Source organism: Nerophis ophidion, linkage group LG29 (genome assembly GCF_033978795.1).
Source record: "Nerophis ophidion isolate RoL-2023_Sa linkage group LG29, RoL_Noph_v1.0, whole genome shotgun sequence".
Lineage (NCBI taxonomy): Eukaryota > Metazoa > Chordata > Actinopteri > Syngnathiformes > Syngnathidae > Nerophis > Nerophis ophidion.
In genome coordinates, this window is record NC_084639.1 from 26,342,586 (window position 1) to 26,361,378 (window position 18,793).

The 18,793-nt window shown below is 40.7% G+C and overlaps 1 protein-coding gene across 1 annotated transcript in view; it reads right to left on the minus strand.

Annotated features, from left to right (window-relative positions):
• The window catches only part of egf (epidermal growth factor), a 50,190-nt gene extending 31,975 nt beyond the window's left edge, over positions 1-18,215 (minus strand). Inside the window, exons 1-6 of the mRNA XM_061891771.1 lie at positions 17,702-18,215; positions 8,836-9,035; positions 2,976-3,157; positions 2,688-2,915; positions 2,412-2,614; positions 2,229-2,342 (exon numbers count right to left, since the gene is read on the minus strand). Of these exons, the coding sequence (XP_061747755.1) occupies positions 2,229-2,342; positions 2,412-2,614; positions 2,688-2,915; positions 2,976-3,157; positions 8,836-9,035; positions 17,702-17,828 (1,054 nt within the window). The 5' untranslated portion in view covers positions 17,829-18,215. The remainder of the gene's footprint in view (positions 1-2,228; positions 2,343-2,411; positions 2,615-2,687; positions 2,916-2,975; positions 3,158-8,835; positions 9,036-17,701) is intronic.
• Positions 18,216-18,793: the final 578 nt, after the last annotated feature.

Below are 18,793 nucleotides of genomic sequence, written 5' to 3' on the forward strand. Positions count from 1 at the left end.
TCACGTAAGAGACTAGACGTATAAGATTTCATGGGATTTAAGGATTAGGAGTGACAGATTTTTTGGTAAAGGTATAGCATGTTCTATATGTTTTAGTTATTTGAATGACTCTTACCATAATATGTTAGGTTAACATAGCAGTTGCTTATTTATGCCTCATATAACCTACACTTATTCAGCCAGTTCGCTATTTATTTTAAATTGCCTTTGAAATGTCTATTCTTGGTGTTGGGTTTTATCAAATACATTTCCCCAAAAACTGCGACTTATACTCCAGTGCGACGTATGTTTTTTTCTTCTTTATTGTGCATTTTCGGCAGGTGCGACTTATACTCTGGAGCGACTCATACTCAGAAAAATACAGTACTTTTGATTTGCAAGTATGACATTAGGTTGCAATTACAGTTGTAAGTCCAATAAATTAGATAGCAATAGTATATAGAGTTGTTTTTTTTGTTACGGCCTAAGAAGTGTTAATACTCTAAGATTTACTTATTACACACCATCTGTTTGACTGTAAAATGTATCTCAGTAGTAGTTTTTATTACCAAGTTTGCAGCTGACGAAATCGTCAATGCTAATCAGTAGTATGTAAATAGCGAAGCCAATGTACACTAGTATTAAGCTGGCACATTTTTGGAAAAGTGGATCCTTACTCTACTTTAAATAGGAGCGTTTTTTTTAAATACATTTATTTAACACTGGAAATTGCTACATTACAGAGAGGTAGTTTGGCTGCTGGAGCCATCGCAAAGTGCTGAAGAGTGAAGAACCAGTCACGCGCAACCCAGGTACCGTAAGACTGTACCGTTTGGATTTGATGCAAATCGGACCGGCAGGATTCGGGCAGTGTCAAAAATGTACCAGATTCGATACCCATCTCTATTTGTAGCATCCGGTCATGGGCACTTAGTGTTTAAATCTCTTTTTTAAACTTTATTGCCAGCCTTAACACGCTAAAAGCAGTGCTCGGTTCCAACATTGTATTCTGGAAGTCCCACGCACTTTTCTATGTCGGCTTTCACAGCAGGAAAACATTTGCCAATCACACTCATGACGAGGTGTATTCTTCAACGGGAGGATTTTCAACATCAAGATTACAATGTCGGCAAGTTGTCAAGGGAAACAGCAGAATAAATATGTATTCACTGTAAAATCCTAAAAATCGCACATTCCCTGTGTTCTGTATTGCTGTCGTTTTAATTATTTCATACTGGTGAATGTATTACTTTTCACTTTATTCATATTCAAGTATTTCCATTCATATTTTGTTCAACTTGCATTTCACCAAACATTCTTTAAGAAGTACCAATTTGACAGGGATGTGTAAACAAAATCCAGCCTTCGTTGTTCTATGGCAGGGGTCGGCAACCGGCGGCTCTTGGATCACTCTGTTGTGGCTCAACTGCATACAACATTAACACAACAGAACAAATACCCAGAATCCCATGCATCCCTAACTCTTCCGGGCAACATTATACACCCCCCTCGTGCGTCGGTTGAGGTGGGTGGGGTTGGGTGGGCGGGGTTTGGTGGCAGCAGGGGTGTATAATGTAGCCCGGAAGAGTTAGGGATGCAAGGGATTCTGGGTATTTGTTCTCTTGTGTTTATGTTGTGTTACAGTCCGGATGTTCTCCCGAAATGTGTTTGTCATTCTTGTTTGCTGTGGTTTGACAGTGTGGCGCATATTAGTAAGAGTGCTAAAGTTGTTTACATCACAACCCTCAGTGTGACCTGTATGGCTGTTGAGCAAGTATGCCTTGCATTTTCTTATGTGTGTCTGCAGAAGCCTCATACAACATGTGAATGGGCTGGTAAGCTGTTTGTTACGGTTGTAGAGGGCGCCCTTATGATTGTTGTGTGGGTGAAAACCAGCAGACAGTGGAGAGAATAAATGCTCTGAAAATCGGTAGTCTCCCGGAAAAATTCAGATGGTTGGCATATGTGATGTTGTCAAGCGGCATTCAAATAAAACTTGCGGGCCGCACTAGTATTACATTTTCATATTAAGGTGCGGGCCGCGTGTCTGAGACCCCTGGTTTATACGTCGCACAAAGCCAAACAAAACTTTGTACGCTGTGTTATTACATTTTAAATTTCAAAAGAGTCCTGTGGCTCCCATAGTTTTCTTTATTTTGTGAAATGGGTCAAAATGGCTCTTTGATTGGTAAAGGTTGCCGACCCCTGTTCTATGGATTCAAGGGCACGGCATCACCTGGAATCCTTACCTTCACAATAAGAGCCTTGCTTGCCGAGTACAAAACCTTCACTGCACGTACAAATTCCCTGCTCTGTGCGGCTGGAGCACACATTAACGCAGTTGCCGCTCCTTTCGTCGCATCCTGCTTGACAAAAGTGCACGTTACCGAAGATACATTTTCCGTTACATGCCAAAGGAGCGTAGCTGTGACCTGGAGGCGGTGCTGGCGAGTCCGCCCCTGGCTGGTTGTCGGCATGCACCACTTTGATATCGACTGGGATCTTTGCCATTTGTTTGATATTGACTTCCACCGGCTGGCCGCCTGCGTACTTGTTGACTCTCTTTATTGCTGGGGATGCGGCATCGGAGTAATAAACGTGCTCGTGGAAGACACATATTCCCAGCAAATCAGACCTGACCAAACAAAGTAGGGTGAAGCAAACAAGTAAAAAAAGGAAGATATTAATGTCAACTGGAGTGTGTTTACTGAAGGGGCTGGTCTACGATGTGCAGAGCTTTGCCGCTGTAGTCCGAGGAGGCGATGGCGCTTTCTCCCTGCAGCCCGAACTGAACCCAGAACAGTCTTTTGTCTCCGTGGTCAATTGACAGCGCCTCCAACTGCTGCGTTCGCTTGATGAGTGTTGTTGTCGTCTGTCCTGTCACATCCGACCGCTGGATGCTTGGCCTCGTCCCACCAGATAGCCAAAATAGAAACCTACCAAAATCCACTGTTTGCTCATTTGCCTTCCTACGAACGATGTACCAACACCATTACCTTTTCGCGGGGTCGATCACTATAGATCTGGGCTGAATCAAGTGTCTCACAAGAGTCCTCTCATTCTTCCCATTGGAATCCATTCTTTTGACTTTGCCCTTTCCCCCGCTTGTCCAGTATACCACGTTCCAAATCCAGTCCACGGCGAGGCCTGAGATGTGTTTGTCGGACGAGTACAGTTTCTGCGGAACAATGAGGACATTCCGTCACAAAAGAAAAATGCCAATCACTTTCTCCGGCTTGAATGCAGATGCTAGTAGAAGTCCAGTTGACTTCAATCAATCTCCTGTGGATCAATGGATTATTGATGGATGTCAATACAAAGTACCAGAAGGGCACCAGTAAACTGTAGTTAGTAACTAGACTTTCTTATTTTGGTGCTAAATTGATAGTTACTAAGGCTGTTCTCAACTAAGGATTTTTTTATATCAAATCTTATTCTTTGGATTTTGCCTAGATTTGAGGCAAGATCTATGGCGTCAGTTGTATTTTAAATTTTTATTTTTTTATAGTTCAGTGCAGTTTTCGGATAAGGCAGCTCTAGCGTAGCGCCAGAAGACGATCAAACTTGATTCTTTAGAAGAAGCGAAGTTCGTAACAAGGTTTTCATGCATGAACTTGCGGAAATAATTAAGGCTGAGATGTGTTTGTCGGACGAGTACAGTTTCTGCAAAAGAACGAGGACATTCCGTCACTAAAGAAACGTGCCAATCGCTTTCTCCGGCTTGACTGCAGATGCTAGTAGAAGAAGTCCAGTTGACTTCAATCAATCTCCTGTGGATGAAAGGATTTTTGATGAATATCAATACAAAGTACCAGAAGGGCACCAGTAAACCGTAGTCAATAACTAGACTTTCTTATTTTGGTGCTAAATCGATCGTTACTAAGGCTGTTCTCAACTAAGGATTTTTTATATCAAATCTTATTCTTTGGATTTTGCCTAGATTTGAGGCAAGATCTATGGCGTCAGTTGTATTTTAAATTTTTATATATTTTTTTATAGTTCAGTGCAGTTTTCGGATAAGGCAGCTCTAGCGTAGCGCCAGAAGACGATCAAACTTGATTCTTTAGAAGAAGCGAAGTTCGTAACAAGGTTTTCATGCATGAACTTGCGGAAATAATTAAGGCTGAGATGTGTTGTCGGACGAGTACAGTTTCTGCAAAAGAACGAGGACATTCCGTCACTAAAGAAACGTGCCAATCGCTTTCTCCGGCTTGACTGCAGATGCTAGTAGAAGAAGTCCAGTTGACTTCAATCAATCTCCTGTGGATGAAAGGATTTTTGATGGATATCAATACAAAGTACCAGAAGGGCACCAGTAAACTGTAGTTAGTAACTAGACTTTCTTATTTTGGTGCTAAATTGATCGTTACTAAGGCTGTTCTCAACTAAGGATTTTTTATATCAAATCTTATTCTTTGGATTTTGCCTAGATTTTGAGGCAAGATCTATGGCGTCAGTTGTATTTTAAATTTTTATATTTTTTTATAGTTCAGTGCAGTTTTCGGATAAGGCAGCTCTAGCGTAGCGCCAGAAGACGATCAAACTTGATTCTTTAGAAGAAGCGAAGTTCGTAACAAGGTTTTCATGCATGAACTTGCGGAAATAATTAAGGCTGAGATGTGTTTGTCGGACGAGTACAGTTTCTGCAAAAGAACGAGGACATTCCGTCACTAAAGAAACGTGCCAATCGCTTTCTCCGGCTTGACTGCAGATGCTAGTAGAAGAAGTCCAGTTGACTTCAATCAATCTCCTGTGGATGAATGGATTTTTGATGGATATGGATAGGGGCGGCATGGCGTAGTGGGTAGAGCGGCCGTGCCAGAAACCTGAGGGTTGCAGGTTCGCTTCCCACCTATTGACATCCAAATCGCTGCCGTTGTGTCCTTGGGCAGGACACTTCACCCTTTGCCCCCGGTGCCGCTCACACCGGTGAATGAATGATGAATGAATGATAGGTGCTGGTCGGATGGGCCGTAGGCGCAAACTGGCAGCCACGCTTCTGTCAGTCTACCCCAGGGCAGCTGTGGCTACAGATGTAGCTTACCACCACCAGGTGTGAATGAATGATGGGTTCCCACTTCTCTGTGAGCGCTTTGAGTATCTAACAATAGAAAAGCGCGATATAAATCTAATCTATTATTATTATTATTATTATTATTATTATATCAATACGAAGTACCAGAAGGGCACCGGTGTTGACGTAAACTGTAGTTAGTAACCAGACCGCCTTATTTTGGTGCTAAATTGGTAGTTGCTAAGGCTGTTCTCAACTAAGGACTTTTTATTATATCAAATCTTATTCTTTGAATTTTGCCCATAGTTAAGGCAAAATCTATGGCGTCAGTTGTATTTTTTTATTTTACTTTTTTTTATAGTTCAGTACAGTCTTCGGATTGGGCCTCCGCGGGCGGATTACGCAACTCTAGCGTAGCGCCAGAAGACGATCAAACTTGATTCTCCAGAAGAAGTAAAGGTTGTAACAATGTTTTCATGGATGAACCTGCGGAAATATTATTATTGAGGCTGAGATGTGTTTGTCGGACGAGTACAGTTTTTGCAGAACAATGAGGACATTCCGTCACTAAAGAAACGTGCCAATCGCTTTCTCCAGTTCAAGTGCAGATGCTAGTAGAAGAAGTCCAGTTGACTTCAATCAATCTCCTGTGGATGAAAGGATTTTTGATGGATATCAATACGAAGTACCAGAAGGGCACCGGTGTTGACGTAAACTGTAGTTAGTAACCAGACCGCCTTATTTTGGTGCTAAATTGGTAGTTGCTAAGGCTGTCCTCAACTAAGGACTTTTTATTATATCAAATCTTATTCTTTGAATTTTGCCCATAGTTAAGGCAAAATCTATGGCGTCAGTTGTATTTTTTTATTTTACTTTTTTTTTATAGTTCAGTACAGTCTTCGGACTGGGCCTCCGCGGGCGGATTACGCAACTCTAGCGTAGCGCCAGAAGACGATCAAACTTGATTCTCCAGAAGTAAAGGTCGTAACAATGTTTTCATGGATGAACCTGCGGAAATATTATTATCGAGGCTGAGATGTGTTTGTCGGACGAGTACAGTTTTTGCAGAACAATGACGACATTCTGTCACTAAAGAAACATGCCAATCGCTTTCTCCGGCTTGAATGCAGATGCTAGTAAAAGAAGTCCATTTGATGTCAATCTCCTGTGGATGAAATTATCCTGGAAAACTTTTGGGGATATCAATACGAAGTACCAGAAGGGAACCAGTGCCGACATAAACTGTAGTCAGTAACCAGACCGCCTTGTTTTGGGGTGAAATTGGTAGTTACTAAGGCTGTTCTCAACTAAGGATTTTTTATATGAAATCTTATTCTTTGGGTTTTGACCATAGTCTACGCAAAATCTATGGCGTTAGTAGTATTTTTAATTTGTCTTTTTTATAGTTCAGTGCAGTCTTTGAGTGCAGAAGCTAGTAGAAGAAGTCCAGTTGACTTCAATCAATCTCCGGTGGATGAAATTATCATGAAAACCTTTTCGGGATATTAAGACAAAGTACCAGAAGGGTGGTACTCTGTAGTTAGTAACCAGACCACCTTTTTTTGGTGCTAAATTGGTATTTACTAAGGCTGTTCTCAACTAAGGACTTTTTTGGTCAAATCTTATTCTTTGGATTTTGCCCATAGTCGAGGCAAAGTTGTATTTTTGATTTCCATTCTTTATAGTTCAGTGCAGTCTTCGGATCGGGCAGGTCCAATCGTAGCGCCAGAAGACGATCCAGCTTGATTCTCTAGAAGAAGTAAAGGTCGCAACAAGGTTTTCATGCATAAAACAGCAAAAAGATTATTATTAGTAAGGCTAATTTCAAATATAGTGCAACCTCTATTTATGAACCCCTGTATTTAAGAACTTTTTGATTTACAAACTCTTAGATCCAGCCAAATATGCCTTTATGTGCAAACCATGTCTCCGTGTACAAAAGCAAGTTATTTAATGTTATACCTGCAGGCAAAGCGCACAAGCGCACAAGCGGAGCTCTCCACGTCACTTGCTGCACAGGACACTCCGAGTCACTGTTTTCTTTCCGTTTTGACAAGTTTTGTCCATTTTACTAACTTGATTTGAGTCCGGAGAAGAAAAAGACCAGCGTGGAAAAACTATTTGTGTTAATGGTTCTCACAAGTATGGAAGTATCATCGAAGCAGACTTTGTACCACAGCAAGTGTTAATTGTGATGAGACCGGACTTGTCTAGAAAAATATGCCAAAGCGGACCTTATTCACTCTGGCAAGAAGAGTTATAGCAATCTAAAGTTAAGGTGTTTTTGTGATTTCTGATTGTTTCTGAGGGCACTATAGTCACTTCTGTGTGCGCGTGTTGCCGGAACAGCTCGGCATGTTTTGGCTCGTTATTTACCCCTTTGTTATATTTGTTTAATATACAGTACTGTTTAGCACTTGATATTGTATTCAAAGTGTACAAACCAATTGTAGCTTAATTTTACTACAGGGTCGATCCAAGGACATCACTAAACTACCCATGGTCTGGCGGGTTTATTTGTTAATCTGAATGTTTTCATTTTTTTTTAGGTGGAAAAAGATCTGTTTGTATGTGGGGATGCCCATTAATTGTGCTCTTACGACAGGGGTGTCAAACTCAAATACAGAGTGGGCCAATATTTCAAACGGAACAAAGCCGCGGGGCAAGGTTGAACAAATTAACCTTTTAAGAGGGACCCAAACAAGTTTTGCATTGTATATTGAACAAGCAAGGGTTATATAACTTTATAGTGACATGCAAAGTCGAGTTTCAAATTATCCATCCATCCATTTTCTACCGCTTGTCCCTTCTGGGGTCGCTGGAGCCAACCTCAGCTGCATTCGGGCGGAAGGCGGTGTACACCCTGGACAAGTCGCCACCTCATCACGGGGCCAACACAGACAGACAACATTCACACTCACATTCACACACTAGGGACCATTTAGTGTTACAAATCAACCTATCAATAATAATTGAAAAATATCAAATAAAATTTAAATAAAAATTGGGTGGGCCGGGTTTGGTGGTAGCGGGGTGTATACTGTGGCGTCGAGGAAGAGTTACTGCTGCAAGGGGTTCTGGGTATTACGTGTGTTACGGTGCAGATGTTCTCCCGAAACGTGTTTGTCATTCTTGTTTAGTGTGGCTCCACAGTGTGGCGCATATTTGTAACAGTGTTAAAGTCGTTTATACAGCCACCCTCAGTGTGACCTGTATGGCTGTTGACCAAGAATGCATTGCATTCATTCGTGTGTTAAAGCCGCAGATATTTTGTGACTGGGCCGGCATGTTTGTATGGAGGAAAAGCGAACGTGACGACAGGTTGTAGAGGACGCTAAAGGCAGTGCTTTCCAGGCACGCCCTCAATATTGTTGTCCGGATGGAAATTGGGAGAAATTCGGAAGAATTGTTACCCCGGGAGATTTTCTGGCAGGGCAGTGAAATTCGGGAGTCTCTCGGGTAAATCGTGAGGGTTGGCAAATGTGTTGTTACAGCGGCACCGTCCCTGTATAATACCGGCGGGCCAGCTCTAATCTTAATTTGATATTACCTCAAGGGCCAAATGAAATTACACGGCGGGCCAAGTTTGGCCCGCGGGCCAGAGTTTGACACCCATGTCTCACGAGTATTCATGATAACATGAAACAATAACAAATGATGAATTATGAAAATTCTTAGTCAAAGACAACCCAAATTCAAAATAAGAAAACTTGGGTAAAAATCAAAAGACTTGTTTTGGACATAAAGGTAGTTTTTTTCAAAGATCTGTTTGGTAAATGTACCAGTTTGCTCCCGATCATACCTAAATGACATCGAGTCCTACACATCAGTTGTATATTCACCTGTCTGTGCACGCCTCTCAAGGGCGACTTGTAGATGATTCCCTTGTGTTTGTCCGCCCAGTAGAGTGTCTCTTCTCTGAAATGGAAATCGAGCAGGATAGTGGTGGCCACCTTGGACAGGAGCCTTCTGTGGTTTTTCCCGTCCAGGTCCATCCTATGGATTGCTTTCCCGTGGCCGAATATCAGGAAGGGCTGTGAAACTTAACACAAAACGTAGTTTTTTTCCATCTGTCAAATGGCATTCTTGTACCCACCGGTGATTTTACTTGACCAGGTCTGCATTTTTTAGTTTTATTGTGTGCGTTGTCGCAAAATAAACCCTGAGCATGACAGCCCTCATTACTACTTGCTTCACTGGGATGTTTCCGGTCAGATGAAGCAGGTAGCCTAAGTGACAAATGGCTTTTGACTTTGCAGTCAACCTTAATGTTGGAAACAATACTTATAAAACCCAAAAGCAGTGAAGTTGTCACGTTGTGTGAATGGTAAAGAAAAACACAATGATTTGCAAATCCTTTTCAACTTATATTCAATTGAATAGACTGCAAAGACAAGATATTAATGTTCAAACTGGTAAACTTTATTTTTTGCAAACATTAGCTCATTTGGAATTTAATGCCTGCAACATGTTTCAAAGAAGCTGGCACAAGTGGCAAAAAAGAGTGAGAAAGTTGAGGAATGCTCATGAAACACTTATATGGAACATCCCACAGGTGAACAGGCTAATTGGGAACAGGTGGGTGCCATGATTGGGTATAAAAGCAGCTTCGGTGAAATGCTCACTCATTCACAAACAAGGACGGGGCGAGGGTCACTACTTTGTCAACAAATGCCCGATTAAATTGTTTAAGAACAACATTTGTCAACCAGCTATTGCAAGGAATTCAGGGATTTCATCATCTACGCTCCGTAATATCATCAAAAGATTCAGAGAATCTGAAGAAATCCCTGCATGTAAGCGTAATAAACATTGATTGCCCGTGACCTACAATCCCTCAGACGGTACCGCATCAAAAAGCGACATCAGTGTGTAAAGGATATCACCACATGGGCTCAGGAGCACTTCAGAAAAACACTGAGCAAATTATCCAACAGATTAAGAACATTTCTCAACCAGCTATTGTAAGGAATTGAGGGATTTCACCATCTACACTCCGTAATATCATAAAAAGGTTCAGAGAATCTGGAGAAATCACCGCACGTAAGTGGTAATGCCTGCGACCTTCAATACTGCATCACAAGCCGACATCAGTGTGTAAAGGATATCACTATCAAGAGCAGTTCATAAAACCACTGTCAGTAATTATAGTTTGTCGCTACATCTGTAAGTGCAAGTTAAAACTCTACTATGCAAAACCAAAGCTATTTATCAACAACACCCAGAAACGCCGCCGGCTTTGCTGGTCTCGAGCTAAACTAAGATGGACTGATGTAAAGTGGGAAAATTGTTCTGTGGTCTGATGTGTCTACATTTCAAATTGTTTTTGGAAACTGTGGACGTTGTGTCCTTCGGACCAAAGAGGAAAAGAATAGGCGCAAAGTGTAAAGGCCAGCATGTGTGATGGTATGGGGGTGTATTAGTGTCCAAGGCATGGGTAACTTACACATCTGTGAAGGCATCATTAATGCTGAAAGGTACATAGAGCTTTTGGAGCAACAAATGTTGCCATACAAGCAACGTTATCATGGACGCCCCTGCTTATTTTAGCAAGACAATACCAAGCCACATTCTGCACTTGTTACAACAGCGTGGCTTCGTAGTTAGAGTGCAGGTACCAGACTGGCCTGCCTGTAGTCCAGACCTGTCTCCCATTGAAAATGTGTGGCGCATTGTAAAGCAAAAATACCACAACAGAGACTTTTAAAAACTTAAATGCCTACTGAAAGCCACTACTAGCGACCACGCAGTCTGATAGTTTATATATCAATGATGAAATATTAACATTGCAACACATGCCAATACGGCCGCTTTAGTTTACTAAATTGCCATTTTAAATATTCCCGTCAAGTGTCCTGTTGAAAATGTTGCGGTATGACGACGCGTGCGTTTGACGTCACCGGTTGTAGCGGACATTTTTTTCCAGCCGGATCCAAGCTTAAGGTCGTCTGCTTTAATCACATAATTACACAGTTTTCTGGACATCAGTGTTGCTGAATCTTTTGCATGTTTTAATTAATAATGGAGAAGTCAAAGAAGAAAGCTGTAGGTGGGAAGCGGTGTATTGCAGCCGCCTTTAACAACACAAACACAGCCGGTGTTTCCTTGTTTACATTCCCGAAGGTGAAGCTTTACTATGGAACAGAGCGGTCAAGCCAACATGGTTTCCGACCACATGTCAACCGGCAGGTTTCGGTGAGAAAATTGTGCTAATAAATCGGCTCTTACCGTAGACATGAGCGGAGCTTGCGTTCTCCTGCAGCTGTGGACTATTACCTCCTCCCACCGGAGACACTGGTGGTCACCACACCCGTGGCCATACACCTCCAACTTTCAGGTACCATACAATCTCACTAAAACACTAGTAACACAATAAGCAGATAAGGGATTTTCCAGAATTATCCTAGTAAATGTGTTTAATAACATCTGAATTGCTCTCACTGCCCTCGCCTTTTTTTTCTTTTTTTTCTAGTCCTTCACTCTCACTTTCCTCATCCACGCATCTTTCATCCTCGCTCAAATTAATGGGGAAATCGTCGCTTTCTCGGTCCGAATCGCTCTCGCTGCTGGTGGCCATGATTGTAAACAATGTTCAGATCTTAGGAGCTCCACAACCCGTGACGTCACGCGCACATCGTCTGCTACTTCCGGTACAGGCAAGGCTTTTTTATTAGCGACCAAACGTTGCAAACTTTATCGTCGATGTTCTCTACTAAATCCTTTCAGCAAAAATATGGCAATATTGCGAAATGATCAAGTATGACACATAGAATGGACCTGCTATCCCCGTTTGAATAAGAACATCTCATTTCAGTAGGCTTTTAAGATGTACATCAAGCAAGAATGGGAAAAAAAATAAATTCCACCTGAAAAGCTTCAAAAATGTGTCTCCTCAGTTCCCAAACTTTTGCTGAGTGTTGTTAAAAGGAAAGGCCATGTAACACACTGGTAAAAATGCCCCTGTGATGACTTTTTTGCAATGTGTTGCTGCCTATAAATTCTGATTTAATGATTATTTGCAGTCTATTCAATTGAATATAAGTTGAAACGGATTTACAAATCATTGTATTCTCTTTTTTATTTACGTTTTTCACAACGTGTCAACTTCACTGGTTTTGGGTTTTGTATTTAGTAGTTGTCTCTAAATAGTCCAACCTTGACATATAGCGGTCTCCGTTTGCTCTCGGTCTTATTATGCTAATATCACCTCTTGTGCAACCACGGTTACGGTGCTTACCGCTGTGGAATGGAGAAAACAATGAGCAACGCCCGGCACAAACAGCATAATGAGATGTCTGGCCAATGACGGGTTCACGGCGTGGTCAACATTGTTCTTGAACCTGGAGGTTCTGGCAATGCCAATGCATCTAAGTCAGGGGTCACCAACGCGGTGCCCGCGGGCACCAGGTTGCTCGTAAGGACCAGATGAGTCGCACGCTGGCCTGTTCTAAAAATAGCTCAAATAGCAGCACTTACCAGTGAGCTGCCTCTATTTTTTCATTTTATTTATTTACTAGCCAGCTGGTCTCGCTTTGCTCGACATTTTTAATTCTAAGAGAGACAAAACTCAAATAGAATTTAAAAATCCCAGAAAATATTTTAAAGACTTGGTCTTCACTTGTTTAAATAAATTAATTTATTTTTTTACTTTGCTTCCTATAACTTTTAGAAAGAACATTTTAGAGAAAAAATACAACCTTAAAAATTATTTTAGGATTTTTAAACCTTTTGAATTTCTTCCTCTTCTTTCCTGAAAATTTAAATAAATGTTCAAGTCAATTTATTTGTATTCATTGTAAAGAATAATAAATACATTTTAATTTGATTCTTTATTTTAGCTCGTGTTTTTTTGACAATATTTGTGAAATATTTCTTCAATCTTATTAAAATTAAAAACAATTAGTCTGGCACATCTAGAAAATCTGTAGAATCAAATATAAATCTTTTGAATTTTTTTAAAATTGTTGTTCTGGAAAATCCGGAAGAAATAATGATTTGTCTTTGTTAGAAATATAGTTTGGTCCAATTTGTTATATATTCTAACAAAATGCAGATTGTTTTTTTTAACCTATGTAAAACATGTCATAAAAATTCTAAATGTAATCTTAATCAGGAAACATTACTAATGATGTTCCATAAATTATTTTTTCAAATTTTTTCCCAAAGATTCAAATTAGCTAGTTTTCTCTCCTTTTTTTCAGTTGAATTTTGAATATTAAAGAGTCAAAATTGAAGATAAACTATGTTTCAAAATTGAATTTTCATCTTTTTCCTGTTTTCTCCTATTTTAAACAGTTTTATTTATTCTCTACAAAAAACCTTCCGTAAAAGGAACAAAAATGTACGAAGGAATGACAGACAGAAATACCCATTTTTATATATATATATATATATATATATATATTTATTTATTAAAGGTAAATGGAGAAAATTGGCTACTTCTGGCAATTTATTTAAGTGTGTATCAAACTGGTAGCCCTTTGCATTAATCAGACCCGAGAAGTAGCTCCTGGTTTCAAAAAAGTTGGTGACCCCTGATCTAAGTTCTACATTTTGTTAGGTTCGTCGGTTGGCTTTTAATCGCACCATAGATCTCAACTGACAGCAAGCCGTTAATACCAATTAGCAGTTATAAAGCTTTCTATTTCCATTTTCATGTACTATTTGTTACTGTTGTTGGCAGGGATGGGAATGGAAATCCCGTTCTTGTTGAGAATCATTTCCAATCCTAGGAATCTTTAACGGGTTTGGTTGACGATGCCCATGACGTCACCACGCACGGCGCCGATCAGCAGCACACGCAAGAAATGATTATTCACAAGAAATGTAGACAACAGGACATCAAACTGAGAAAAAACTGGTATCAACATCAGCAGACACAGCAGGTGATAACTTTGAATGAAGGACGCGTTTTTGATCCACCTGGACGCCTAAATAGTGCGGTAACACTTTAGTATGCAGAACATATTCACCCTTAATTAGTTGCTTATTAAAGTAACAAAGACTTAATTTAGAGTTATTTGGACGATAGTGGGACATATAAGGCTGAAGGTTACTAATAAGCAATAATTCTGAGGTTATTAAGGCAAGACTCTTAGTTAATGGCTTACTGCTTGTATAATAAGCCCATGCAGAATAAGGCATTAATAAGTACTTAATAATGGACAGAATTTCTAGGCGCAGTCAAGGCGTTGAGGGGTTCCGGTTTGGTGGCCACGGGATTAGGTCTCTGCTTTTTGCAGATGATGTGGTCCTGATGACTTCATCTGGCCGGGATCTTCAGCTCTCACTGGATCGGTTCGCAGCCGAGTGTGAAGCGACCGGAATGAGAATCAGCACCTCCAAGTCCGAGTCCATGGTTCTCGCCCGGAAAAGGGTGGAGTGCCATCTCCGGGTTGGGGAGGAGACCCTGCCCCAAGTGGAGGAGTTCAAGTACCTAGGAGTCTTGTTCATGAGTGGGGGACGAGTGGATCGTGAGATCGACAGGCGGATCGGTGCGGCGTCTTCAGTAATGCGGACGTTGTATCGATCCGTTGTGGTGAAGAAGGAGCTGAGCCGGAAGGCAAAGCTCTCAATTTACCGGTCGATCTACGTTCCCATCCTCACCTATGGTCATGAGCTTTGGGTTATGACCGAAAGGATAAGATCACGGGTACAAGCGGCCCAAATGAGTTTCCTCCGCCATGTGGCGGGTCTCTCCCTTAGAGATAGGGTGAGAAGCTCTGCCATCCGGGAGGAACTCAAAGTAAAGCCGCTGCTCCTCCACATCGAGAGGAGCCAGATGAGGTGGTTCGGGCATCTGGTCAGGATGCCACCCGAACGCCTCCCTAGGGATGTGTTTAGGGCACATCCAGCTGGTAGGAGGCCACGGGGAAGACCCAGGACACGTTGGGAAGACTATGTCTCCCGGCTGGCCTGGGAACGCCTCGGGATCCCCCGGGAAGAGCTAGACGAAGTGGCTGGAGATAGGAAAGTCTGGGCTTCCCTGCTTAGGCTGATGCCCCCGCGGATAAGCGGAAGATGATGGATGGATGGATGGATAATTATGACTAATTAGGAGCAAGTATGCATGTTAATAAGCAACTAATTAATGGTGACTATGTGTTCCCTAAACTAAAGTGTTACCGAAAATCGCTTATGCTTAATTTTATGTAAATTAATGGTTCATTTTTATAGTTGATGTTTGAAAAATTGCAAAGTTTACTTTTATTTATGACTTGTTTGTATTTGTCTTTGACTGTAGTTGTACTTATTAAAGAGCCCTCAGCTTATATACTGTGTATACATTTAAAAACAATAATTTATCTTTTTGAAAAAATCTCAAGTTTCCTAACATTTTTGTGTTAGGCTTATTTTATCACATAGTTTGTTGTATTTTGTTTATTACTACAGTAGAATATTCATTTTATCATTATATTAGAGTTTATTTCAAAACAAGGCCGTGGGCTTTTTAAGACCTCACTGTTTTGTTTATATACTCGGGTGTTTTTTTTAAACTAAACAGAGTTGATGCTAATCAACTTGTTTGCTATTCTTTTATCCAAATGAGAATCGATAAAGAACCGAATCATGGAAATCCTTTCAATTCCCATCCCTAGTGGTTGGCAATTTTCGACATAGGTATAACTTTTTTTTACCTGAGAACACAGAAAGACACTTTATAATTCTCTCAGGTTTTGAAATTGTTTGCTCGGGTTTATTGAGCTTAGCCAAGTAGGGTTACTGTATGGAATGGATTCACAATCGGAATTCTTATTTAGATCTGTAGATTCTAAATGGATTCAATATTTTTCAGAATCAATTTTCAAGAATCTCCTTTTTCCAAAACACGTTTTTTAGGCCATATTTGAGCTTATTGCGCGTATACGTCATATATCAGCAGCCAAGAGGAGCTTTTGTAACCTGTTTTTATTTGTATACCAACTAATTTATTGCAAGAATTGGTTTGAATGAAGAATCATGCTGAATCCAGGATCGATTTTTAATTTAATCGTCACCCCAGGAATTGAAATGATTCGTAAGTTGTTATAAGATACACATCCCGATCGCCAACATTTCTCTCTGTAGTGTAAATGGTAAAGTTTTTTTGTACTTACTTTGTCGCATATTTCTAAGGCCAAGTCAGTGCTCATAACTGTATCACCTGAGCATTACAACTAGCAGCTTACATTTGGGTTATGAAGGTTATGTATTCCTTAGTTTGTAATTTTTTGGCTAGCCACATAGCTAGTACCGTATTTTTTGGACTATAAGTCAGTTTTTTCATAGTGTGAAATTAACACATTACCGTAAAATATCAAATACTATTATTAAGCTCATAGACGTATAAGATTTCATGGGATTTATGGATTAGGAGTGACAGTTTGGTAAAAGTATAGCATGTTCTATATGTTGTAGTTATTTGAATGACTCTTACCATAATATGTTAGGTTAACATAGCAGTTGCTTATTTATGCCTCATATAACCTACACTTATTTAGCCTGTTGTTCACTAATTATTTATTTTAAATTGCCTTTCAAATGTTTTTTCTTGGCTGTCCGGTTTTATCAAATAAATTTCCCACAAAAATGCGACTTATTCTCCGAAAAATACGGTAATGTTTTGGTCAGATTTTGATGAAATGTTACAAATGTGAGGTAGGGCAAGGTGGAGGTCTGTATTTTCTGAGATTTTTTTCTATTTATTATAAAACTTTTTCTTCTCTTCCAGATTTTGCCGCGCTCTACCTTCCACATTTTTCACCCGATTCGAAATCGTTCCAACTTAAAACTGTTCAACCTACTCGGAAATTGCGGGCTTTTCCTTGACAAATTCCAAAAATTCCCAGATTTCATAGAATTCCAGGTTTTCTGGGACATTTTTCCAACTCAAAATGAATTTGCCATTTTTCAAACTTCAACCGTTTCCACATTTTTCAACTTATTCAAACCATTCCACCATTCTGTAAGTTTTCCAAATTTATAAAAAATCCTGGATTTTCCAGGATTCCTGGTTTTCCAAAGCCCTATTTTCACCCTTATTTCTGGTGACTACTCCTTCCAAATGTTTTAACGCATCTCAACCGTTATACCATCCAAACATTCCTCTTAATCAGGACAAAAAACATAGTTGTTTTTTTAACTCTTTTTCCCAAAATTCCAGGAATTCCCTAAAACCATTTCTCAATTCAACATGTTACTAATTCAACATTTCTCCACCAATTTGAAGAATTCCAACACCAATCATTTCAACTAATTCAGTCCATTCAAGTCTTTTAACATCTCCCCAAAAATTCCCGCTTTTCCTGAAATTACCAAATTTTGGGAAATTCCCATTGAAATCAATGGGACATTCTTCAAAGTTCCACAACTCCCACATTTTTCATCGGATTCAAACCGTTCCAACTTCCAAATATTCAGCCTGCTTGGGGATTGTGTGCTCTACTCAAGCAATTCTAAAAAAAAAGTCATTTTCCGGTTTGCAAATATTATAGTTTAATAGAAAATGTGTTAACAATGCCAATGGTTGGTAGTACCAGTTTATTTAGGCAGAGCCTCTCAGGTTTAATTGGCAGAGAGGTACACCTTTTATTATATAAACCTGCTCACAACCAAAAATCCCATTAGACGTGTCCAGTGAGTGTCCATGTCCACTACACTCAGAAAACCAACAATACCAGCACACAACCTCCGTTCTATAAATGTGGGTTCGTATTGCGACAAACTCACCAACACAGCTGCCGTTCCTCCCCGCTGGGGTCAATCGCTCGTCCCAACATGCGGTCCCCAGAGCCAACACTCCAGCGTCTTGCACCGTGAGGTAGATCAGTGCCGCTGTGACCGCTGCAGCCAACATAATCCCGCCCTGTGTTCAGTTCTCTTCAGGCATTGCCGCAAACGGCACCGGCAAAGAAAAATGTGCCCGAATTAAACGGCATTTGCTTGTGGACCGTTTGCATCCTCCTCCGAGACGCGGTGGCGAGGTGTGACGGCAGAAGGGAGATGGAAAGAAACCCCTTCCAGTCTCAGGGTAGAAAATAGTGTGTGGTGTGGCGCTCACACCCTACCTCGGCCCCCATGCTGCCAGCCTGTTTTGGAAGCAAAGATTGAAATTCCTGACACCCCCATGGTAAATTTTGCACATGCAATCTCAGCGCTGGAGCGAAATCTCCTTTAAGTCGGTATCTCCGGGTAGAATGTGGAAAATGCCAGAAATGAGGCTGGGCCTGAGGAATATGCAACAACATTTGGTCCTCACTCCTCCCCTGTGACGCATGTCCCTTCTTCAAGTGGACACTCGGGTGTGTCCGGGGCGTTGAAGTGATGGGATGGCGAGTGTGGTCTTTTCAAACTACAAACAATCTTTAAAAATCAATAACCCTTGCATCTTCTCATTAATATCCCAAGCATTAAACTTTGTTGTTAATTCCAAATACTCTCCGGAATTTATCGACCCCTGGCGGCAATGAGTAATTTATAGGGAACGGCATGGGTGCATTTTCCTTAATTCTTTGTCCTCTTTTTTTTTTTTTTCTTTACCCGGGATAACAAATAACAAATGTCAGGAACCAAAACCTCTATTCATAGCCTTCATGACTAGCACATTGTCAGCCACGGCGTCATCAGTAACCTCGTAGAAGAGCACTGGGAGATTTACACAGCATGCAGACTGATGGCAGCCGTGACCTTTTCTCCACAATTTGTCCAGCATGCGAGATGATCAACAATGGACATGTTAATATGTTTCTCTTTGTCTCCACGCTCTCCTCAACCACGCTAAAGCATCCCCCTTGGACCAATACCGTTTTCCTTAAACAGACC